Below are 26962 nucleotides of genomic sequence, written 5' to 3'. Positions count from 1 at the left end.
GGGTCACTCACACACGGGAACACAGGGACCTCTCCCGGACTGAATTTAAATGGAAGCTGTAGCAAGAGGGGGAAATAGCTTGGGATGCACTGAGCAGGGAAAAAGAGACCCAGCCCTCCCCCCGCAGTTACAGCATTAAACAGCACTCATGATTCTTTCAGCTGTTGAAGGATACTTTCACAAAAAAACCAAAGAGAAAGTCAGTACCACCACGGCAGTGAAATACTGTTCTACTGACGTGTATCTACTAAAGGCAAAAGGAAAGCTGACAACATTGAGGAGTATCTACCCCTTTCAACCTTCTTTTTTCAGACCGGTGTGACAGTCCCAAGGGCAGGCATTAACGAGCAGCTCCATCAGAGCACACCACCTCCATGCGTGGCATTTCACGTGCGTGGTGACCCTGTCCGGAAGACCACTGTAGCTCCAGGAGTCGGTGGTGCACAGCGGAGCTCCCCTGCGCAGCCCTGGCCTGTGCTCTGCCCGTCCCTGGCCGCAGGGTCAGCGTGGCCGGCTGACAGCAGCGGGGCTGCCTGCGGGCAAGCTCCCACCTCGCACCAGCGATTACAACACCTGCCTGGCCTTGTCTTTAACAGCGCAGCAACGGGCTCTCGTGGGAACATCCTTTTTGTTTGAGAACAGAAGTGATGAATAGAGTTGTTCTCTTTCAAGACAATTCTCTAGCGGCTCAAAAGTCCAAAGCGTCACGTAATTTTTCCACAGACAGGATCCCACCCTGACGGCAGGCCCCGTCCAGTGCTACACAACTCAGGGTTCCCAGCACCTGAAGGGATGCAAAATTACCTTCTTCGTAAGAGTGTTGGCTCCAATAAAGGGCATTTTAAGTGATACTTTACAGAGTGCCATTCTTACTGGGGTCATAACAAACCAGAAGCTTCAGGTGCAAAACAATGTTGTGGATGTGATGCTAGAAACCGTTATATTCTGCGTGTCACCCTCCTGCCACAAGCTTTTGCCTTCTTATTCTATGCTGCAGTTTCAATGCATTAATTGGAGCACCTGCTCCAAAGGTAATTTTCCTCATAATAGAATCTTCCTTCAAATACAGGATGCAAACATTGCTAGTAACTGACTGAAGCTTATGATTATATGAAGTATATGAACCAAACCGCTAATTCCTCATTTTTCTATCCATTACTGCTTTGCCTTTTCACCAAACAGTTAGCTGCATTAAAAGAAAAAAAAATAATTAAAAATCTCTGTGCAACCCCTGCTAGCACCAAGGGCTGCCAATTTATCTTCTGGGTTAAAATTCCAAGGCAGGAAAAAATATCTTTTGGATCAGCTACAGAATTTTCTAAGAATACTTTTCTTTTTAAGCAGAAGTACTGCCTAACAATGAGTACAAATTATACACAAGATCTGGTGTTTTTCAAATGAATGCCCAAGTCAGACATGTCTACATTTCAGAGCTTAAACAAGCAGCTTGATTTTTGAAATTCAGAGCCCTCATCAGCTCCATTTGTAATACAAGTTGCTGAACACTTCTCAAAATCAGGTCTCCTACTGAAACGTTAAAACATGGATGTAAGAACGTAAACGAACCACCCCTATTTAAAAATTGTTGCACGTCTAAACAGGTATCACAGTGTCGCTGGGAATAAAGAGAGTACATATACTACCACAAAATTTTTATATGGTATGTTTTTTAAATTCAGCATCAAACATACTGAAGTTTAATGAATATCACATGCATATGCTTGGTGTAATACATAAAAAACCACTGTTCTTTTGAGGTATCACATTTGTGGCTTCTTGGTACACACATATCCTTGGTCCGAGGTAAAAACAGTTATTGGCTTCACAGTACTGAAAAGGAGACACTGTCTGTGAGGGCGAATGGGGTAGGTAGTCTGAAAATACTTTCCCTGGAGAAATAAAACTATTTTAAAATAAAACGTCTCCTAAAAAAAAGTTTTTAATTATTTTTCATTTTGTCTGCTGCAATCCATTACCACTGCATTTGCCATGTAATTTATCTTAAAAGAATGTGTAAATATCCATGTAAGTATCCATGATACTTAGTATTCATTATTTGCACCATTCACGTGATACTCTTAAGTATCTGATCACTCATCAATGAAAAATAAAAAAACCTATGACCCCAAACTCTACATTCAGATATATTATTACCATATTCATTAATTAGTATCATAACAACATAGAATGCAAACAAGAAAACATATCCAAAATACATATACTTTAAGCAGTTACTATGCTTACTTAGGTAGTTATCCACTAGATATAAACAGGAAACAAAGTATTTAGGTAGACAAGAGCTTCAGTACCTCAGGAACTCCAGCACGCAATTTACCTCACTCCCGTTTGCAATTAATTTTGCATAATGTATCAGATGACATTTTAGGTTCAAAAAAAAAAGGGGGGGGGGTGGTTGTTTGTTTGTTTTTAAATAGACTGTTTATGTCAAATAAAATGGGGAAGAGAGAAGAAATCATTCATCGCAACACATCACTTCGGCAACAGCAGTGACAACCTGAAAACCAGCTGAAGAACCCATGCACATTTGGGCGGAAAAAACATTCATGCAAGTGAAAGCAGAATTCCTTCAAAACTCAAGATTCTGAAATTCTGAGGAACAAAAGAACATTATAACTGGTGGTACAATAAAGCTACATGAAATTCATGATGCTTAAATAACTATGAAATTGGGGAAAAAAAAAGACACTGCTATCTAGTGCAAGTTATCTACATGAGATTGAACTGCTTCTCTGATATTTTTAGTTCAGCTCTTCCTTACAAGCCAAAGCCTTTTTCCTAAAGCTTTATAATGAACATTCACAAAGGAATAAATTAGGGAGATTAATCTAACTCTGCAGTTCAGCTCTGACCTAAAAATGCAATGATTTTCAATTTATTGAGATGAAACGTACAGCCTACAGAACAAATCCTCACAGGCCATTGGATAAAAAAAAAAAGTCTTAATCTATGTACCTTCTGTTTCTCAATATACAGTGGCTTTGGCCTGTCCCTATTTATCACTCTTCCATATTCTTAAAATTCTCACTTAAAAGTACTCCAAGTCAAAACCAAAAAGGTTAGCTTTATTCCAAATTTCCAAGGCTATCTACCATCGTATTTGCAGGTGAAACTCCTCTTCAAAATTAAGTTCTGTACTTTTTTCTAAAAAAATTGCAGCATGGAATTGTTTATTGTTCTTCAACGTTTTCCATACCAAATGCTTGCAGTTCCCTCCCAATCCTATAAAAAACTTCAGACCAAAATTAAGTTTGGCTCTGTCTACTGCATTATTACTAGCAATAAAATTGTTACCAAGAACAGAATGATCTTTTTGCTCCATTAAAATTAAATAGTAACAACCAACATAAGGGGTTGTTCAGGCCCAGTGTTGGCTGCCAAGGATGCAGAACTGCCACTAGAGAAGTCTGCAGGCAGATGGAGATCTCCTTGAACCAATTTTCTCCTCCAGCTTTGGCTCCCCAGACAAGCACACCACCAGACATCCTGAAACAGGACCTCAGCACTAGAGGGATCGATTCACAGGCAAGGATGGAGGCACATGAGAGGGCTTCTTCCACTCACACTGGAAAAAACAGTTGCAGAAAAAGGAGCCGTGTTTGTCTGAGCCTCAGCACATGCACTTCTACAACCGGTAACACCAGAGAAAGGAATTTGCTCCAGCATTTGAAAAGAAAGTAGACGCTAAAAGTCACTCAAAGGCTGCCTGCTTGTCTCAGTTGCTACTATGGTGCAAAGGCAGATTTACTGAGATATTCTACATTGCTATTCTTCTTTTTTTTTTTTTTTAATCAGGACTCAATATTTGCTAATTATACTGAAAAGTAAGTACGTCCAGAACATCTGACATAGCTACACAAAGAGCAGGTTTGGGGGCAGGTAGAAGATACCTGAACATGTCACCCCAGAGAGGAGGCGCATCAAGCTGCTCAGTGCGGCTCTAGCATTTTCAGAATGGTGCAAAGCAGCCCAAACACCACAAAAACCTGAATCTGGGCTGCCTTGACCACCTAGTGGACACTTTATCAGGATATAAAAGGGTCATGAAGGGCTAGGAATAGTACATAATCTCACAGATGAAAAGAAAGGTGACTATCGCCAAGTTTCTCCAGGAGGAAGAGATGGACTCTAAAAATAAATCAATGGCAATTCAGAAGTCTTTTACAGTTTGTCAGTCAGCAGCTGGCTTGTCGCATACTGCTGGGGGCGGGGAGTATGATGGGTTTTTTTTCTTTTTTCCCCTAGTTTCCACTGCTAAATCATATTAAAACAGAGATACATACAAAGGTTACAAATATTGTGTTTTATATGCAAGCAACTGAAATTGCCATAAGGCTGTTAATCATGACATAGGTAAGAGAGGCAATCTGATAGTCTAAACAAGGAGACAGCGGTATGTTCTCTCCAATAAAATACAATACAAAAATACATAAAAATTTGAGAAGCTAGGTACTAAAAGGAAAAAAAAAATGCCTCATCCAAATGGGTAGCTCTCCACATAGAAGTGGTGCAAAAAAACCCCAACAGGTTTATTGCAGACATCCACCTTTTACAAACACCAAGCTGAAACGCATTAAAATGACAACTTAAACAGGCTGCCTTCAGCAAAATACTTTAGAAAAGAAAACTACTCATCCATGACAGGACAAGCTTCATTTGATGGCAAAGATTATTAAATCGTACAGGGTTTGCTACTTAAGTTGTCTAGTTTTAGATAACGTGCACACACAGGAAAAAATATTTAACCATCACAGGTATCACATCCTAATCAAATATGTAAGAACAGTTATCAAGAATTACCTACATTTATGTGGCAAATAGGTAAATTAGTCCTCACTTTTCATTACTTTGTTATAAAAGCGATAACGACAACACTGAAAGTTGGGTGAGTACGTAATTTTTTTTTCTTCTCAATGAAGACATTTTAATTCTGAGTAAATGAAGTGGACAAGTCTAGCATTAACACAGGAAGAAACACACACTATTATTAAGTAGGTGATTGCTTTGACTACTAATTGGCTCTGCATGCATCTGATGTCACATGTATGCACCAGTTCCTAATAGAGCACTTCAGTGATGTCACAAATTAAATAAAAATGTATTTTAATCTTTTTTAACATGTGGAACTTAACATACAAAAGAAACAAAGATTATTTCACCTGTCTTACAAACTGGTATTGAAATGGTAAGACACCTATTTCCTGCAACCAAGCTTTTCCTTCAGCACAGTCTCTATTTTCTTTCCTGCAGACTACTAAAAATTTCAGTATTATCTTGCACGAAAAGGTGAACCAAGATCTCTTCCCTAAGCCAATTCTCGCTTCATTTCATGTTAAGCAGTCTTTATGGGAAAAAAAAAAAAAAAAAACCAAAATGCCCAAAACAACAACCCCACCCCCCAAAAAACAGAAACAAATTAAACAAGTATTAGCATCTACGTTCTTAGTTCTTAGGTGATAGATCTATGTTTACTCGTGTGTCTTCTACAGCCACTGCATTTTTAATCTTTTCCTTTACAGCAGCATACTTTTAACAATAGGCACATAAAATGACTATCTAGAAAAGACTCTAGCTTGACAGGAGGCAGGAGATGAGAATTTCAACATTTTCTGTATAGGAAGGTACTGAACCAAGGTCTCCCAACTCCTAGATGACAGGTTTTACCTCTTATAACATGATCGGCTGGGAGGCAGACACAACCACATTCTTTTGCACCACATGATGTAAAAGACAGCTTCTCCAAGTTTCTTGCAGGGATCCCAATCTCATTACTGGGCAGTGCCTAACAGTCTACCAAAACAAGTTCTTCAGGGCACTTAGACACAGACCTTTTTTTTTAGGCCCCCAGTTCAGATAGAAAGTTTGCAGGGGGCTGCTCAGACTGCCGTACTTCCAGATGAGCACAAAGCAGGATCACCTGCCTCTGGAGAACTCTGAAGTCAAAGAGAGCTACATTTAATGGGTTTGAACGCCTACTATGAAGGGACTCCTCGGATAGCAATTCCTGACTGGTAGAACTAAATGCCTTACCCTTGCTTATGGTACCTGTATCCCTGGAGCATGACTTAATTATACCAAACCCAGACCAAATCCTGAGCAGGTATAAACTGATCCTATGCCTTGTGTATCACAGAAGTACACCCATTAACACTAGCTGAGGATCTAACCTTATACAAAAATTAATTCTAAGTAATAGAAGCAGTCTACACTAAGAATAGTAATTAATGTAATCAGGTCAGGCGTAGAAGGGAGTTCTTCAACCCATAGTGAATAAGCAGAAGCCACTTAAAATTCAAAACAATTAAAATGCTAATTAGCTTTTCTTCAATTGCCTGCTAAAATGATATTGCTCCATTTCATCCGAGTTTCTTCTCTGCCTAGATCAACCACATGAGGAAGGAAAAAAAGAAAAAAGCATACAGACAAAACTCAATGTAAATCAAGTCTGTCTGCAGCTGCTGACCAGGAGGAGATTGCCTGCAGTAAGTCTCCAAGTGCACAGCAGCATCACAGGACAGGACCACTCTGAAATAGGAAGACCACAGTTTCCATGTCTCAGTCTAGGACCATCAGAGGATGTACGTTTCACTGTCAATGCAACTTTTTACTTCCACTGGGGAAAAAATAAGGAGGGGGGGAAATGGTGAAAATATTAATCATGTGTATTAAACAAGTATCATCTTAAATATAAGCGTACATTTAAACCACTCACCATATTTTCATTCAGATAACCCACACCTGAACTAATAAAACTCAGAAAGTAAAGCAAATGAAGACAAATCCCACACAATGCAAACAAAACTTAAGATGTGTGGGTGGGGAGGAGGGGCAAGGAAAGAGAACCGCTGAGACTGAACAACAGAATATTAGAGCTCAGGGGCAAGAGGGTTCCTTGGTTATCACAGGCATGCAAGCTCTTGGGTGGAAAGGCTCTGGAATAAATTCTGTGTATTACCTGCACACGTGTACTGTCAAGCTGCTGCTAGATCACAGGAGAGAGAAAGGCTGTGTTGTTTCATTTTCACAAATAATCCATAGCATTTTACGCATAAAAATACTGAACCTTCCACTTCAAACCTCCCACGTTCTCCTTTGACCAAAAATATACGTGATTAACTACATCAACTCCTTTGTTTTAGCAGAACATTGACTGTACAACAAACAATAATACTAAAAATATCAGATACTACAGCAGCACACAAAAACAAAGACTACAGTTATTGAGAAGTGATATGATATTAAATACAGTGCACACAACACTACAGACTACAAAAATATATCCTGTCAGGATTGGGTCAGAAATATGATGCTTTTTTTTTTTTTTTTTGCTATCTTATGAGTCTGCAATAGGCCAAAACAGGTGAGAAATGGTTGATGAAAGATTATTGATATCAAATTTTTGAAAGTCTTTTGTAGGACAGGGTCACTTCAAATTCCTGACACAAACTAAAGATGACATTACCTAAGGAAAATCTCTGGGTGAGGGAGGCAGTGTAAACCAAGTGTGACCTGTGTATCTCATATGTCTCTGCAGGCACACTTTTGTTATACTGAAGTGTTAAAGATTCTGGGATTTGATGCTACTCATGTTTGTACCTATTCTTCCTCTTTATGTCACAAGTCGTTATGCAATATTCTCAACTGAACCAAACAAAAAATTATTCTCCTATTTACCAAATAATATCCTTGACAGCCTTTTGGCTCAAGATCGTTTCTTAAAACTTACCATTGAAGGAATTTCATGAAATACAGCTGAACTTGGAGGAACTCTTGTCTAACACTGACATCAAGACCCTCAGCATCCACGGTCAAGTGCCATCTAAATGTAGGTACACATGAAGTCTGCATTTTGATTTCCACCAAAGCCTTCCAGATATCCAGGATTCAGATACTTGATACCACAGAGCTGTTCTGAACCCCACCCCTTGTCCAAATCCTCTCAGTACTTTCACAGAAAGCATCTTCTCACCCAGGCACCCTGGGCAAAGCCGTAAGGCAGGAATGCTTGGTGTATGCCTACCCTTCAGGACATCAGACAAAATGACCAGGAGGAGGTAACATATTCGCTTTAAACACAGTATCCCATTGTAGAACAATCTTACAATGTAGCTATGACAAGTTCAAATGCATCTTGTTCTGCCGAATTTGGAGCTGGAATTTAGTAACATCGGCTAACACCCACCTAAATGCCCTAACCATCAGACTACAGCCATCTGGGATCCCTCTCAATCTCTCTCAAGAGGTTTTCTTCCCATGCATTAGATCGAGCAACTCTGTGACCACCAAGTGAAACGGATTCATTTTCCAGCAGCTCAAGTCGATTAACTCACCCTGCTGGCACAACATAGATCCTACAGAAGGCATTCAGAACCTGCAGGCAGATGGGAAAGTGTAATGAATGAATATATCCCAAGCCCAGTGACAGATCCAGCACTGCACTGGTCGAAGCTCACTTTTATATGGTCCAGTTTTGAAAAACAAGCACCTTGGGGAGAAAAGCTAGCTTTCATTCAAATTAAAATCCAGTTTTCCTTACTTTATCAAAAAGTCCATCATTATATTAGCAGTGTCTTTCCCATCCTGAAGGAAAAGTCTGACATATTTTCCATATATCATATTTCACTGACAGGCAAGGAAACAAATTAATCACAGTTTTACATAAGATATCACATATTTCAGTTTCTAAGTAGCTTCCTTAGAAACAGCAATTACTGAACAGAGTAGCTGATGGTTATTTATTCTTCTGCTTTTAACTGTCTCACTGTCCTCCTCTGCTGTTTGCTTGTGACTGCTATCACATTTTATGAGATTACATCTCACCTTAAACTTCTGTGGACAAAACCTTCCATTTCTCTATGTGTTTGTGCCTTACCATCCCTAGGCAATAACACAAAAATTGATTATTTCAGTTTGAAGTTTAAAATAAAAACTTGGTGTACTTCCCATAAAAGCTTTTGAATCAGATTTACTGATCTGCTAAGAAACTAAAATACCAATTATCAGAAAATTTCTCTCCCCTAAATGAATGAGTAAGAAAATCCATGACTAGTTATTCTTGACAAAACAGGTACATCATCACCATTCAAACCATGTACTTCAGGAAGCACAGAGATTCCTCCCAAACCGCAGCTCAACCTCGTATTTACAAGCAGAGCACATTAATCTCACGCTGCCATTACTAAGTCATTCAGCAAGTATGTTTCATGTGTTGAAAGTAATTGTACTGGAAAGCTCCTCTGTGGGCTGGAAAGCTGTTTGACTCGGAGAGTAGCTTATGCCTAGGCCAGTTTATTACATGCCTGATTTTTTTCTCTTGGCATTTTAAGGAGATGGAGGACTCTCAGAGAATCTCACTGAAAGGTATCAGAAGATATTTAAGAAAAATACTGCTAGATCAGCACAGATCAACATGCATGTCTATTTTAAAACTGGTATCAATACAACGAAGATGAAATGTAACAGTCTTGTGAAGTCAAGAACAGAAACATTTTACATATAAAGACAAGCAGAACAGATGAATCATAATACAATCACTTTGGATCACAAAACAATTTCTTGCCCCCTGTTGGTATAAAGTATTATAAAAGCCAAACCTACAAAATCAGGGAAAGCTGTTGGAATTGAGCAAGGGCAGGAAGAGAGATAGGGCTGATTTTCTTTCTGTTTTTTAACATTTACCAATTATAAACAGACATCATATCTGGGCACCGATGATTGAGATGATGCAGAATCTAGTTCTGAATTATTAGGAGAGTAGTCTAACCGGCCACTCTTTACCGTAACTACAGCCGCACTGCAGAAAACAGTACTAGACATCTGCCATAAAGCAGCACAAAAGATTTGTCTTCCTGCTTATTGTTATAACGGCTAGTCCAGTAATAATCTTGTCTTTCACTTTTTGTAATCACTTCATCTAGACGCTGCTCATGAACTGATGCATGACTTCCACGCAGGGGAAAAAAACTGACGTGTGTAACTTCACTCAATTATTTTTTTGGAAGCCACAGTGCCATTTTCAAAAAAAAACAACACTGCAATGTATTTTAGGCCTCAAGGCATTTTGCCATTATAGGCAATCAAGCAGCACAAATAAAATGTGTTACTTACAGCAGGTTGGCCCTTTCTGATATTAAATAAATAAATAAATACAGCTAGTTTATTCTTCTCCCATGGGTTACAACAGTAGGGTCCCAAACAGGAGAAATGACATTGGTTTTCTGTTTGTCTAAGCAAACTAAAACACAGTGGATTGAGAACCGCAACTCAGTTGACATTTAGCTCTATTCAGGAAAGCAGTTCCTCTGACAGTCTCAGAGGAGAACTTTATTAAAATGCTTCTTTTTCTGATGAACAAATACAGTGAACACCAGAAGCCCCTACTCTTGCTGAACAACTGGAACAGAGCTATTTTGCTTGTTATTGTCATCAGTGCTTTTGCAATTTTCCCCCACTTTTTTAAAATCCAATTTAGAATAGAATACTTCAGTTGGAAGGGACCTACAACGATCACCTAGTCCAACTGCCTGACCACTTCAGGGCTGACCAAAAGTTGAAGTTAAAACTTAAAGTATATTATTAAAGACCTAAAGTTAAAGCATGTTATTAAGGGCATTGTCCAAATGCCTTCGAAACACTGACAGGCTTGGGGCATCGACCACCTCTCTAGGAAGCCTGTTCCAGTGTTTGATCACCCTCTCGGTAAAGAAATGTTCCTAATGTCCAGTCTGACCCTCTCCTGGTGCAGCTTTGAATAATTCCCATGCATCCTGTTGCTGGATACCAGGGAATTTTTGAAAATTTGAAGACAGACTATGAAATACAACTACGGGTTGCCATCTACGCAGTGCAATGAAGACAAAAATTATGATGTCCATTAAATTATATGAAATAACCAATAATTCACATCCAATAACCTGGAAAATGAGCAACACATTGACCAGAATAAGTATATCTGGCTAATGAGAATTAAGTAGCAATCCTGGATTTTGTGAAAATTCATAATCTAGCCCTGCAATAGCTATTGCTTCTTTTAAATAGCGACATAACCAGGTGACAAGGAGTGTACATACTATAAGCATATATAGCACCAGACAAATACTTCGTACACTTTTCACAAGATAGGTAACCTTTTCCCTAAATATCAAATACTTCAAATAGAAGACAATATGTAAAACTTCAAGGTTTTATATGTACTGGTCATAAATAACTCACTTTTCAACACGATCTGTTAAAAAAAACCAAACATGTCCACATTGCTGCCTTCTCAAATCTCAATCTTCATTTTTAGTACTGAGAACAAGGATAATGTCAAATAGTTTTACTCCGTAAGTGTCTAATACCTCAATCTTATACCCAACAACAAAGGTCTCAGCAACATGGTAATAAACCTTTCCATATTTTAAAAATAAACTCATGGGTTGTAGTTCTGCCCTGCTCCTAACAAATTTAGTCAATAAAAGATGTCAATCCTTTTTTCTGCCAAACCTCAAAGTGCTGAAATATTGACTTCATCATGCACTATATATAGCTGAAAACCACTCCATTCCCTGATGAATTCATAAAAACCAAATGATGACTACCTCAGCCAGGATGCCCTAGAAAGTTGCAACAATAGAAAACCTCTTCTGTCTCCTTTCCCAAGTGCCTTCTGAAGGACAACATGCCTGCAGATTCTGGGCAGCAAAGGGGAATAGACCAGTAGCTTCTGAAGGCTGTACCCAAATAATGTGACAGTGACACACTAGTGCAACCCTTTTGCAGTCTGGCATCACTATGCCATCTGTCATCACACCCTTGTGCAGCAGAAGTCTGCACTGTTTTAATAATTGAGACCTACAGATCTGCCTTACCAAGCAACTAAATTGCAGGGCACATATGGAAACCCATAACCTGTAACACTAACTGTTAATAAGTGTTACATAAATAAGACAGACAGACTGAAGAGCTACTGATGCTTTAGAGTACTGCATTATCATTGCAATACTATTAAGATGATGACAAAATTTGAAATAAATGGTTCAGACTGGGCCTATTATAAAACAGGATTAAACACTGACGATGGTAATAGCTGGAGCAGTGAAGGACCCCTATTCCATCCAGAACTTTGAATTAAGAGACCAGGAAAGACGTTACCAGAAGAGCTGCTGGAAATCACTAGGTAAATCTCCTCAAACTTTATTTTGCCTCTGCTATTAGCACATAATTTCTGTACTAATGGTTTATCACACTGATGAAGATGCGTGGCAATGAGAGAGCAGAGCAGAAGGGACTTCTGTCTAACACAAAAGTTTCTGCTCATCTTCCCTATGTGTTCCCCTCCACTTCACCTACTTCCCTCCCTCTTCCATGCATGCATGCGCATGCATGCACACTCGCACGCCATTTTCACCTAACTGTGAAACCAAATCAAACCTGGTTTGCTAACACAAATTTCCCAGCAACAGCTGACAGCAGTCTTACAGACCAAAGCACCTGTCCGTGACAGGCCATCTCCCCTTGCAACCCAAGAATGGTACTTATAATCCCACTTTTACTACCCCATCTCTTCTTCCCTCCATCGCTCTCATCAGCTATCTCAACAGCAATAAAAGTAACGTACATCACACCAATCATATCAGAATAAATCAACAGAATGAAGTCATTCTTCTCTGCTAAAAAAGGACTGAGTGACAGAGCAAGCAACTGACTGATAACCTTTTCCTTAGAAAGGGACTTGCAAAGATTCTGAGTAGCTTTGTCTTGCATAACTACACCATTTCAAAATGCTTTGTGCATTGTCTAGGACCCACTTCTCTCGGGTGTCATGACCTCTCCAAACAGTAACTCTCAAAACTTTGGTATGGATTCTCCAGTGCATTTGTCAAGGAAATAAATATGTCAAGATCTCTGTGCTTAGAAAGACAACAACCCACATTTAACTGCAGTTAAGTCATGTCAACATCTTTTTTTCTTTTGCATCACTTACTACACCAAAAGTGAAGAAAATACACTACTGTGCACAGCGTCTTGCCTGCACATCACAGATCTCTCTCCCCCTTGCCTTCTTCACCCCTCCACTCACATACAGCTGAATCCTTAGGCTTCTGTACACATCCAAGAGCCCCACAAAACACCCAGAGCTAGCTCCGAAAAGAGACATCACAGCAGGGAAGAAGCACTACATAACACGTGGCTAAAAGGTCCTGGTGTGTTCTCTTGGCGAGTGCTGGACTATCGCACCTGTACTGCTTTCAGTGCCTGCTCCCAGACACATACTGTCAGATGTAAGGACGGGTAAGAGTCCTTCCTTTTCTTTTAGATATTTTCAATCACTTGTAAAAATAGGAAAATTCTTATGTACTATAAGCAGCTGCTTCTCCTTCTATAACCAAACCAACTGACACCAGGATTTTGACAAAAGTTGTTATTGGAGTACAGATCACGTAATATGGTAACTGGCCAATAAATCTTTAAGTAGCAGTGCTGGTGTTTCTTTTCTAAATAATAAAATGTACCACCACCTGAGTTTTGTCGTTTGTGATCAACCTTACAGCAGAAACATATAAGCAGAAACATAGCAGGAATAATTGTAAAGCATGCTTTTTTATGCATTTACTGTGTTTTTGTTAGTAAACGGTTTATCTACAGTATGGCAGGTCTTCAACGCCAAGATATACATAGTTAAAAACACAAGTTAGAAAGATCAAGTAAATTCAATATTAGCCTGCAGTTCCGCAACTCACAGAAGCTTCTGACAATACATGACTAACGACAGCTAGTATTATTCAAAACATTGCTACAAATAGGCCTGAATGTTTGTCTGGAGGAACAGCACAACAGAACACTGGCAAAGAGCAGAAAACTGGACAGCTGCGGTTAATATTTGGTTTCGAAACATTGGAAATTATTTAACAAGGCTTGAGATACATGCTGTCCTTCAATATACCACCTCTGGGGGGACAGGGGAACCTTGAATGTCCTTGAAAAGCTCTGTTTGTGTGTATTTATTATTTTAGAGACAATTTTTTCTAGCACTTTATATTCACAGGAAAGGAACACAATTTTCTTAAAATTCCCAAGTTTTAAGGAAAATTAGAAAGCAAAAGGAGCAAGAATTTGGAACCAAAATAAGGCAGCACTTTGCATGCTGACATAGTGCTAAAAAGGGCCTACTGGGAAAAGCAGAAGGAGGTATAATTCATGGTACTACAAACATACCTTTTTCTATCACATCAGAATTTTTAGGATGATTCCTTTTTCATTTTTCTAGCCTTGGTTAACATAAGGAGGTATCTGTAAACAGGGAAGTTGCTCCTTTCTTCTGCATTAGATGACTAAGAAACACTACCTCTGTAAGAGATCCATGAAATACAGAAATTCCAGATTAGATGACTGATAAACTTTCTAAAGCTGAGGAACCCCTTTTCAGCGTACCAAAACAAACCTAAGTCACTTACACTTAATGTATCATCTGGAATCCTAGACGCAAGAGGCTATATGCCCAAATACTGCTACAGCCTCACACCCACCGTGTCTTCCCCACACAGAACCACGTAGCCATCCACTGTATGTTTCTAGTCTGAAAGCCAGGCAATCAAAGCATACGACTGCTGTAACAGGGGGGAGGAAAAAAAAAAAAAAAAAACACACCAAAAAAAACCCCCAAAAAAACACAAACAAACCCCCCAAGTCCCCCGCCCCAACCTGTGTAGATACAACTTTAAAAGGAAAATCCCTTCATTCTGTAGATCATTTCCGAAATGAAGATCTCCAACGCATCAAGATGACTAGACTATTTCTACTGTTATTCCACGCTAACTCACAGGAAACACTGTAACATAAGCCTTAGCACGTAAATTGCATAAGAAGATTAACTGTTACCCTGCATATTGAACTACATTCATTAGCTGAATCTTAGATATACATCTTATAGATGATAAAGATTAAAATTCCCAATTCTTGTAACTCAGAGAGGGATTTTTATGCATCACACAAGGGTTACATTATGAATATGCATTTATTCCTTCACATCTCCTGGACTCCAGCTGATTCCCACATGGTACTGCTGGTATTTTCATAAAAATGTAGTAGAAAACCAAATTGCAAAAGCCAGTTCTTGTGGCATAAAACAGTTTTCATATTAATACTACACTGACTACAGTAATGCAGAACATCAAAACACCCAACTAATGTCAATAATGTTCAAAATTTTAAAATGCAGTTATTAAAACTGTAACAGAATATAAAAAGTCTGCCAAAGAGGGCAATAGGCCTTTAATTGTAAGAGTAAGGACGTCCTTAAAATGGAAGGTGGAAGCTCCACTTCTTACCTTCAATTAACAGACTTCGATAATTCTTTCTACTTTTCATCAAGCCTCCTAGAACTTCAGACTCTCGCTGCTGTGCATGAAGTTTCATTTGATAATCATTCCTCACCCAGGAAATACAACAGTAGGAAGTCAGCATTTGCTTTTTCTGGCGGGAAAGAGTTTTGTCCCCTCTCTCCAAGAATTCGGAGTCATTTGCCAGATAGAATCAGCTGGATTTTTTTGAGCCAACGCTTAAATGAATAGGTAGAATTTTCTAGCTTTGGTGGTAAAGAAAGAATCTAAGAGTTCCTGGCAGGTAGTTACGTTTTCTGGGCAGAGCACAGGAGCTTCGCCACAGCTGAAAATGAAGTCCTGTCCAAACTGGACAAGAATTAGTTTCTGGAAAAAGTCTCAACTTCTTTCCCAAGTATTGGGTGTGCCAGCATAGAAAGAGCCAGCACAGACTGGAACGACATTTCAGCGAATGACCTCTGCCACGTGCTTTGTTCTAGGCTCCAGAACTGGGGAGAAAAGGCTTGAAAAGAGAACTTGGCTCAAAGTTACCAACAAAAGCATTAGCTATAGTTCTTCTTCTCTTATAATTACATTATCTGCAGCATCAGCCACCTCAACCAAACACAGGCAACAGAAAAGTGCCTGGGTTCTCGCCCCCCCCCCCGGCACTACACAGAAGATTTTGGTATTTGTCTAAAAAAACTCCATAAAAGTTATCATTAGCTACAGGGCAGTCTAGCTGCTGATTTAATAACACACATCAGAAGCAGTAAACAAGTGTCTCACTGGCACGTGCATCTCTTACATGAGAGATATGAAACAGAACAGCTTGCACAAGGTGAGAAACCAGTAAGGATATTCATTAACTGCAAGGTACTGAATGGCTTAATTGGATATACTGCACAAAGAATCTGTGAGGCACATTAATTTTATCTTGTTCATCAGATGTTTGCAAGCCTTCAAAGGATTATTCATCTTTGCCCAACATGATCACCTGACCACAAGCACAGCAGAGATGGTAAACTGAATGCCGCCAGATCAGATACATCAAAACCAAATGGCATCCTACCCATAGCACACCCGGCATTCAGACTAAAGCCAACTTCCTTATGTAAGTAGCACTCAGCCCTTCTCCAAAAAAAAAAAAAAAAAAAAAAAAAATCTAATCTGCCTGATATCACATTTCATGACTCATTCTTGAATATGATTTTCTTGCGAAACAGTTGCAGAACTTCCCCAGAATAGGACGGAACGAGGAGAGCAACAGTTTGAACACTGCAGCATTTCAGAAACTGTTTTGATACTGAGTTTTATGAAGCATCTTAACAGTGCCAGTGGTTAAAAGAGTAGTTAAACAATTTACTAAATTGGCTTTGTTTTTCTGGAAAGAAATTTACTTCCTTCCTCCCCTTTCAAATGAGCAGAGGGAAGCTAGAGAAAAATTACAAAGCTATAAAGAATTAGATTTACATATATTTGAACAAAGTTTGAAATACAGTATTTCATTCAGAAGTATGCACTGTTGTTGCCCCTGGATTTTTTGCAGCAACCTGTGATCTTAGTATGAAGGAGGTAAGGCAGAAGTGGGAAAAATAGGAAGGGTTTGATCTAAAAAATAATTTTTAAAAAGATCTAGAAGAATGAACAGCCAAGAATGACAGAGAACACAGGCTGAAGAAAGGAATAAATTCTGCTCACAGAGGTTCGCACTTCCCAGTATCAAAATGAACAGACAGTTCAGAGAAAGTGTTGCAGATACTTTAACATTTTGACAGCTTGACAAAATCAGTCCAAGTCCCCTTCCTACTGGCAGCAAAAGTTCTAGATGTGCCATTACCTGGCCTCAGCATTGTCCAACATTGATGGCGTATGTTTCACCTGTGAAAATAGACATTATCAGAATAGTATGTCTGTAATTCAACCCAGATTTTTGCTCTGCTACATTGGGGGGGGGGGGGGGGGGGAGCAACAGTCCTGGAGATATGAACTACTTATCTACATAAGGTCAGTAAGAAAATAACATTTATCTCAGTAAAGCAGGAGTTGGGGGAAGTGGCAGAAGAAGGCTAAGTTCATCAAAATCCCTTTGACAAGAAGTGGTTAAAACATCAGTCATCTATTCCAGAATTTCTCCACTTAGCGGGAAACAAAAAATATTCAGCCTTGCGATTACATAATCCCAATGAATAATAAAGTCAAGAATTCCATCTTTTACCCCCCATCTTGTGACCATCAAACACACTGTTCCTGACAGGACCTGCATTGCATTTAGAGTTCCCAGAGAAAACCACCTGTCAACATGCTCTTTTAACCCATGTCTTCAGGTCAGAAAAACTTCACTAGGGACATGAAACATTGGGACAGGATCTTTCTGTGGTAGTGTTTACACGTCATCTCCAACTTCCCTGTAGTGTTAGGCCATATCTTCTGGGGTATAAGACACAGGCTCACAAGGAAAAATTCATTAATTGATGAAGAATTCAGCAGCCATTGCTTGGTACCCAGTTGTAGCATCTGCTACCCAACTTAGCAGTTAAAGGCTTTCCCTCCTGAAGTAAGTGGGAACATGTAAAACACGAACACCACATCATATCCAACAACAGCCAAAAGTTTTATTTTAAGCATCAGTCATGCTAAGTCTCAAATGCATCAGAGCAAGAACCGGGTTTAATGGGAAAAAGTATGCTCTAAACATAAACCCTCATTTGTAAGGATAAAATGCCAAGTAACTACTGGACTGCTATCAGTGCTAATGACTGGAAACTCATATGACCATCCACAGAAAAATTTGATGACAGAACAACACAAACAGATTGCCAAATCATCACTCCCTTAGGGAAACTAACACAAACACTACATATTTAGTCTTTTCTTCAAAAAGAAGTTGAAAAAACACAGTGCTCTAGAAGCAATAGGATTTAATGGACAATACTCTGAAAGTATTGATGCAATGCCCAAACATGGTACGGTGTATATAGTGCTACTGCCTCTCCCATTTTCTCATTGAGATGTAAAACTAAACCAAATCATTTGAACCAACAAGGCTACAAGTATCTCATAGCCCTTCCCATGATGTGCTCTATCCATGGGCCATAGCTGAATTAGAAGTCAAGTTACTTGATTTGCCCACCTGGAAAATCAACTGATTTTTTTTGGAGGGAGACTATCATATGCTTTGTTAATGACTTACTGCTGAATCTCTTCTCAGGCAAATGCAAAATTATGTCAACTCCACTGGCTACAGAAAAGCACAAACAAGGCAGAGCTGGATGTACTGCTACAGAGACAAAAATGATCTATTTACCTTACAGCACTGTTATCCTGTAGTGGTAGATATAGCCTACAAAAGAAATACAGAAGGAAATACAAAAAAGTATAACAAAAAGACAAGTCCTTTCAACATTACTTTGCTACATATCTTTCAGCACGGTGTTAAATACAACCCTTCAAGAAAATCTTTATCCTGTATTGCTCTGTTCCATGTTAATCACCGTTAACAGTTCTGTTTGGAACAAGCAAAGGAATCTATTTTAGGGCTTTTATATATACCTATCACCCTCCAGTCACTTATATAATTAATTCCTTCTCTTTAGGGAAGGAATTAAGCACTTGGGAACTGTTAAGAGTTTGAAACTACAAATTTTATTTAGTCGATAATCTGAAGCTATAGATTTTATTTGGTCAAATGACTACATGGGAAAGCGTATCAGCAACATCCAAGCAGAGCACAAAGGAGCGGAAGACGGCTCACTGTCCTTACTAACAACTTGCTTTGCTGAGACATAGTCTTCCTCTTCACCAAAAAATCATACACGTGAAACGTGAGTAACAAGGTGGCTTTACTGACAAGTATCCCAGTACTGCAATAGCTTTATCCCCAGGTCCCACTTCGCACACGCAGAGTTTGAAACTTTCAAAACTAGATTTTTTGACAGTGATGGTCCATCATAGCTCTAAGTCCTTGAAACAGGAAACCTCCGGCTTGGTGGCAAGGTATGAATCAGCTACCCCACAAGACTTCAATACTTAAAAGTCCAGATGGATCGTTTTTCTGTGCGCTTGCTATGGTTTGTCATCAGTTCACAATTACAGAAATACATGGAACATATACTGCTATTTGCCTGAGCAGAACACAAACTCTACATAAAATAAAACTCCATACTGAGCTAAAGGTGATCTAATTTGTAGTTTCAATAAATTATGTCTACCACAGATAATGTTTGGGGGGATTCTGCCTTCTTTTACAAGGGAAGAGGAAAACTTTTTTAAACTTAACAGCTTCAGGGCTTACATTATAGTTATCTTCTTAAAATTCCCTAGAAGATAACATTTATACCATCTGAGATCTAGGATCAATAATAAGATTAGAGAGGAAAAGCCAAATTCAGTCTTCAGGTCAATGCAGAGTTCTCAGTCGTCTTGCCAAAGAGCAGCAATTCATCCAAGAGGAAAAAAAAGATGACATGTGGGTCTATTAATACGTTAGCACCACATCACAAGACAAAACAGGTAAATTAGAACTACCTATAGAGCTGGGTGCTGAATGCCATACCAGCAGTTTTAAAACTGTTCTAGTTATATTTTTTAAAACGCTAAAAAGTACTTCTCTTTGCAACAATATAGTAACTGATGATAAGTCTTATTGGTATGCCTAATAATTTTCTGCACCCAACATTTCAGCAAGAGGGAAAGAACATTTTTCAGCATTTCTTGGAAAGTTCAATGCTATAAAAATGTTTAGGCGTTTGTCATTTTACATTTTAAAAGTTTAACACAATCCAGTAGGTTATGAAATACACACATGAAGTACACTGAACTAACAGAGTTTTGACACAGTCACTTGAAATCCAGCTTGAATCCCTACAGTGAAAGTTACTCACTTCACAGCAGAGTCACTCAGTAGAAAATAAGCATTTTTTTTTTCCTTCAGTGCAAGGACTGTTGCAATTTCTATCCACCGATCATCTATTATTCTCAATACAATTATTTTACTATGAACACCTTTACATATGAGCAGTCACGGCAGGAAAAAAAAAGTAAAGCTTAAATGAGGTCGTGGATAAACAGTAAATCAACAGCTGCTACAAGTTCACTTCAAAATATCTAAGTATTTCACACAAGGATAAATGTGAACTGGCCAATTCTGAACAATGATGCAGTTCACTTTGAAAACTCTGGAGAGATTCTTCAGTTAATTAAGCAGAGGTGATTCAAGATACAATTAAATACAATTCTGTTGTGCCATCTCTTGATTTTCATGTCAGTAATGCACGCACACTGTATTAACATACTGTAAGTTGACAGACTGGTCAGAGGCTGACAGAGCATAAGAAACATTAATAAATCTTCAGCTACTGAAAGATAAACCTTTATCAGAAATTAATACAACGATGAAACAGGGCAATGCAGAACATCCCTTGATAAAGTCAGATGTCTAATTAAACTCTTGGAGAAACAAACAGCCTTGAGAGATTGCAACAGCTGTCTTAAAAAGAAATGAACGTTAGCAACACCTTTTACTCCTGCTTGCTATTTCTATTTCTATGTAATTTCTATTAACAAGCTCCAGGCTCTTCTGACCCAGCCTAAACATTTACTCACCTATGTATTCCCTATGTGTCAGTGGCCAGATCCCCAAAAGCAAGCTTTCTCCTGTTTTTTAAAATTTTGCCCTTATTCTCAGAACACTGCTGCCCTCAAATTATGCTCCAAATACCTGTGCAAATTAGCTCTCTCCAACGCTGCTTCTTTTGTATTGGCATTGTCTCAGAAAAAGGTAATCCTTGACAGTCAGAAGTGTTCAATTTTCCTCACCACCTTCATCTTTCCCAGTGCCGTTTCTTAGAAAGCTGAAGTAGCAATTAAGATTCTCTTGGGTGACGTTATCTGTGTAGTTTTTCACTGACATTTTCTGCCTTTTCTTTTGTCTTTATTTTGTTCTTTTGCCTTCATTGGCTGGATCAATTACTGAAACATGACCTGTTACATACACCAATTAGAACAAACAAGCCAAATTTTTCCCGTGTGTAAGTTCACTGACTCCAGTGGCTCTAAGCCAGGCAGAGATTTATTCTGGTATAGGTAGAAAAACGTGCACAGTATGCCAGTCAGGTTTTCATTGGCTCTGGATCACCTTCCACACCAAATTCAAAATTCTCCTCTCTTCTCTTCAGGCTTCCTCACAGCTCTGCCTCTGCTCCTGTTTCATCACTACTCTTCCCTTTCTCCTTCCCAGACATCTCAGTACACCACCAGGCTCCTTGCCCTGAAAGTGCAACCTCTCTTCATACAACCCAGCTCACTAAACCCCCCTTCTTCTGCAGATCCCTCTCATGTGCCACACAGCTCACTCTCTTACACCAACTTTATTGAGCAATACTTATACATTATAGAGAGAATGGGAGAGACCCTATATCTGGCTACGTATCTCCAGTTTTTCTCGTCTCATCTCTCTCTTGCATCATGCCATGTTATATAATCTCGACCACTGTTACCCAATCACCGACCCTGAAGACCCACAAATGTAGGTCTAAAGGTTGCTTCTTAATTAAGCAAATAGTTCTGTACACAGCAAAACTAATGAAGCTTCACCTCCTATGGCTATGCATCTAGAGGCTGATCAGCAGCCCTAGCCTTCCCTCCCTCCTTCCCCTGCAATAACCCCAGAGCCCTCCCACATCTCCAATTTACCCACATAACCACAAATCTGGAGACAGACGAGGAGGGAAGTGGTCCAGAACCTGTCCACTCTTTCAGCTTAATGGATCAACCTGGACGTACTTAAAAAGTCACAAAGTTCGTTGCTACCAAGTCATCATTTTGCAGGAAAACCCACCGGGGAAACGTGCCCACAAGAGTTCTCACTGCGGCAGCCAGACTGCAGCCTGGCTGCCCCTTCAGTCACGAACCCTCTCCCTAAGCAGTCTTCACATCCACTAGTTGATTCAAGATGACATATGCCCACACCCATGTTCTCTGATTAAGATGATGAAACACTTGTAGGTTCTTTATTATTGCAAATCTTAAGAAAGAGTTATATTTCCACCCTCCTCATTTTCACTACATGGTTATGACAAACTGCAACTGGCGTAAAGCTTTCCATGCAAAGCTATGTCTCACATTCAGGAGAAAGGCCATGCGGGCACAGGCACTGCTGGATAAACCCAAGCTCCGGCTGGCAAGGAGATGCAAATTATAAGGGGCAAGTGGAAAAACCCTCGCCACACTGCCTTGGGGCACGGCAGCACACTCTGCCACTGGAATTCCCGTGGAGCAGCAGAACCCCTGGAGGGCTGTTGTCATCTCCTGCCCGTGAAACACTCCAAGAGGCTTCCATCACCCTCGGTTCGCTCCCTCAAGGGTGCGGCACACATCCTGCAGCTCTCAGCTATATGAAGGTGACTGGATGCCATGTCTAGGGTTAGGAAAGGTTTGGCCAACCAAACCTGTCATATAGCCTTTGGAAGCTGGAAGACAGGTAATGTTTAATTCTGCACGTGTTTATTTCTTTGTCCTAACAAACCATATGTACACTTTGGCTACCCTTTAAAAGGAACCCAAGTTTCCTGCCAACAAATACAGTAGTTATGATGTCCTTCTCTCCCCAAAACTACTGAAGGACAGCTTTGAGAAGTATTCAGTCTTTGAGGCAGAATTAGATCAGTATTTAGTGCTCAAATGTAATGGTTATTCTTTGCATAAGACTCCACTCTTAAGCACGCACCTTTACTCAAACCAAGATACTAATCCTATTCACTGCAACAGAAGCTTTATTCAATGCTGAGAAAATCAGGCCTCTGCTAGATTGTCCATGTCCAATGCAATATCGCTACACCATATTTTAATTAGTTCCAATTATTTTTCAACTGTTTGACTACGCCAAACAGCACATTCCAAGATTAAATCCACGCAGAGTACAGCAACTTACGTTGTCAGTCTTCCCATCCACCACACTAACTTGTGCTTCTTTTCACTGATGACAACTGTATTATTTCAGCTTAAAAGCACAAGAAATTTCACTTCTCATGGGATTTTATTTTTCCCCACCATCTCCCTTAAAATATCTAGTAGGTCTTTTTGTGTACAGATTTGCTAAAAAATTCAACAGTCTTGATCCCAAAGAGGCAATAGCATTTGCTTGCCCCTGTATTTCAATCAGATCTTAAATACATTTTAAAGCAAGTTGTAATTCTGGTATTGTTTTACTTTTAGATAATTTAATCTCATTTTTGTGATTCTGTTAGTTACTAGAATTTTTTTGGTCTTTGGACATGTAAGGCTGCTGGGCAATAAAAATGCAGATACCTCTGAAAGTCTGTGCTGCTGTAAGTAAAACTTGGGTTTGAAAAATCTAAGTTATTCCAAACTCATGTTACCAGACTCCTAATTCCAAATCCTCAGAGAGGTGTAAATGCCATGACTGAAGTTAGGCAGGGACTTTACTGACCTGGGGGTACAGCATGTAAGTGTACAAGACTTGACTCCTGAAATCTATTGAATTGGAAACTCCAGCCACTCACAGTGGAAGGTACTTGCTCTGTAACAGACCACTGAAGAGTACCAGACACAACTGAAGACAGTCCAACAGCGCTTTATAACCTGGGTTTCGTTTCCCCAACTATCCCTCCTCGATGAAGCTGGTGAATTAAATCAGATTTAATAATCTGAGTGAGATTACACCTCTACAGATGAGAAGAGCAGAGGATATGCCAATTATGGAATAGCAGAACAGCTGTTTCAAATCATCCCTCCAAAAAAAACATGAAGATCAGCAGCTCTGCAAACTCCACCAACACACAAGGGACGTAAGAAGCTTTATTTAATATCAAAACCAGCAGGTTTGGTATGCAGGCACAGCCCAAGTTAATACTAGAAACTGCTTGGAGGAATTGGCTATAATCCTGCTAATTAAAGACAAGTGTTAGAAAGCTTGGGTACCACTTTGTTTTGATTAGCAATATTCTTTCCAAATGTTATGACTGTACCTTGTTCAAGAGTAATGCCCTCACAACTAAATAAAAATTGACAAGTTCTGTAAATAAACGCACTGTTTCTTTGCTGAACACAACAGCGGAACAGCACTGAAAAAACCTCCCACATTTTCATATTTATTAATTGCTAGACGTAGCAGTCTTTAAAAGAGAAGAATATCCTGTAGTCCCGAACAATAATACTTAAAATGTGCAATACATTTTTCTGAGCCGGGGTGGGGGGAGAAAGGGACTGACTACTGAAGGGAAATGCCCACTTCGTAAACGCCTATCAAAATAATCCCGTGCCAAGAAGCAACGACCTAAACCATTTACAAACATGATTTATACCAGGGATAACCACAGTAGCTTCAAGTCAGCAGGGTGGTTATCACCAAAACAACCCCGTGGGACTCAGACAAAGCTAGGTCTAGGTCCTGTGTTTGTAAAGATGAGGGCTGAACTCTGCAGAGGGACACCGAAGTCCTGCTGACCTCAAGGGATGCTTGCAAGTTGTCGCAGAACCGCTACCGCTCTTTGCTAGACCACGACCACAGGTTCTGAAGCCCTGACAGAAGCCAGATACAGCTTCTTTTTGACAACAAACAGACAGAGCGTGCCTTTTACTTCAGTTACTCATTTCTGCCTAATTATGACAGAAGACAATATATAATAATATGTATTAGCCAACTATTCCTGCAAAAAGTGCTTAGAATTACACAAACTCCAGAATGAGTCACATGTTTTGCACTTTTCTCGCAGGAAATTTGTTCCAAGATTCCGCAGCCCCTATCCACACTAGCTTCACCGCTTAATTTTCGAAACTGACAGTCGGAAGAGCAATGGCTTTGTACACCGCCTTCCCCCAACAACGAGGGAAGAACAACCATTTCATCAGCCTGAACCAACGGCTGTGTGTGACGGTGCCTGGTATGTTCTGCCAATTAATTATCTACTGTCTATTAAACTTCCACTAGCGGTCATCGTTCGGGTGCCCTGCAGAAATTAGAAGAAATAATAATTCAAATTGGGATAACCAGGCAAGGAATAAGTGGAGGTTACCTGAGCAAAAGCCGTGCTGGAAGCGTCAAGGACAGAAACCAGCAGCGAGGGGCTCTCACAGAGACGTGAGGTGGCTCTGGGGAACGGTGTGAGGGCGAGGGAACCCGCGCTACGGGTACGAAACCCCAACTTCAGCCTTCGGGACACCTCTTCTCTGTGTGGTTTACACAAGGAAGGTCTGAGGGAGGTCACTCCCGCTCCGGAGTACCGAGCATCCCTCACAGCGAACCCACAGCTCGGCGCGGACACGGCTCCGGCCGCGACACCGCCTGTCACGACATGGACGGCCGCCCCACGGGGAGCCGGGCCCAGCCCCGCGGCGGGGGAAGCTGTTCTGCCCCTGAGGCGAAGGGCGCGTCGCACCAGCGGGCGCGGGAGAGCGTCGGCCTCGGCCGCCTTCCCGCCTCGCCGCCTGTCCCCTCAGCTCACCTCCCTTCCCCAGCGGCCGCCCTCCCGCCTACACCTCCCTTCCCGCCTCTCCTCCCCGGGGACCACCTTCCCGCCTCGCCCCCGCCCCGGACCGCCCGCCCGCCCAGTGCCGCCGGCGCTGCCCGCCAGCGCAACCCCGCGGGGGCGGCAGCGGCGGCGGGGGCCGACACTCACCGCGCTGCCGTCGCCGTCCTCCGCCGGCTGCTCCTTCCTCCTGCCGGCGGTGGGCGAGCCCTGCAGCAGCTGCTCCAGGCAGGCGGTGCTGGGCAGCGAGGAGCTCTTCTGGTGGGACAGGTGCGCCCCGGGCCGCCGCCCTTCCTTCCCGCCCTTGGGCCCCTCATCCCCGGCGGCCGGGTCCTCACGGCGGCCGGGCGGCGGCCCCTTGCCCTGGGGGAGCAGGTGCTCCCGCAGGCGGCGCAGGGCGGAGCCGGACTCGGCGCCCGGCTCCAGCGGCTCGGCGGCCGAGCAGCAGAGGTTGGGCTGGGAGGACGAGAAGACGCGGTCCAGCACTTGCCTCCGCCGCTTGAAGCCGCTCCACTTGGCGGGGCCGGGCGGTAGGTCACCCTTGCCGCCGGCCGCCGGCGGCGGGGCGGGGGGCCCTGCAGTGCGGCGCTCGGCTGCCGCCCGCCCGCCGCCGCCGCCGCTCCGGCCCTTGCCCCCCAGCTGCAGGTTCTTCCATAGCCGGGCCTGGAAAGACACCGCCGGCTCGGGCTCGCCGGGCTTCTCCCCCGCGGCCGCCCGGGGCTCCTTGCCCGGCTCCATCCTCCTCTTCTTCTTGCTGCTGCGGCGGCGGCGGCTGCGGGAGCAACAGCAGCAGAGCCCGCCGGAGCCCGGCGCCTTCACTCCCGTGCGGGGCGGGCCGGAGCGGCGCCCGCCGCCGGGGACGAGCGCGGGGCTCCGCCGCGCCGCCCCCCGCTCAGCGCGGCAGGGCCGAGGCAGCCCGGCGCTGGGGCTGGAGCCGCGCCGTGGAAGTTAAAGGAAGCACGAAAGCCGCCCCCCCCCCCCGCCCTCCCCGGCCCCGCCAGGCGGAAAGTTTGCTGCCGTGACCCCCGCACACCCCACTCCACCCCGGGCGGTGCCGCGGTGGCCGCGGCGGGGGCGGGCTGCGCCGAGCCCGGCGGAAAAGTTAACGGAGGGACGCGGAGCGGCTGCCGGAGCGCGGGCTGCCGGCGGCTCGCCTAT

At 41.8% G+C, this 26962-nt stretch overlaps 1 protein-coding gene across 1 annotated transcript in view; it reads right to left on the bottom strand.

Moving 5' to 3' along the window:
• The window catches only part of MCTP1 (multiple C2 and transmembrane domain containing 1), a 285660-nt gene extending 259118 nt beyond the window's left edge, over positions 1-26542 (bottom strand). Inside the window, exon 1 of the mRNA XM_050912970.1 lies at positions 25955-26542. Coding sequence (XP_050768927.1) covers positions 25955-26542 — 588 coding nt within the window. The remainder of the gene's footprint in view (positions 1-25954) is intronic.
• Positions 26543-26962: the final 420 nt, after the last annotated feature.

This window comes from Gymnogyps californianus, chromosome Z (genome assembly GCF_018139145.2).
Source record: "Gymnogyps californianus isolate 813 chromosome Z, ASM1813914v2, whole genome shotgun sequence".
Taxonomy (NCBI): Eukaryota; Metazoa; Chordata; class Aves; order Accipitriformes; family Cathartidae; genus Gymnogyps; species Gymnogyps californianus.
Note: the sequence above shows the minus strand (reverse complement) of the source record. Positions and strands in the feature narration are given on the sequence as shown.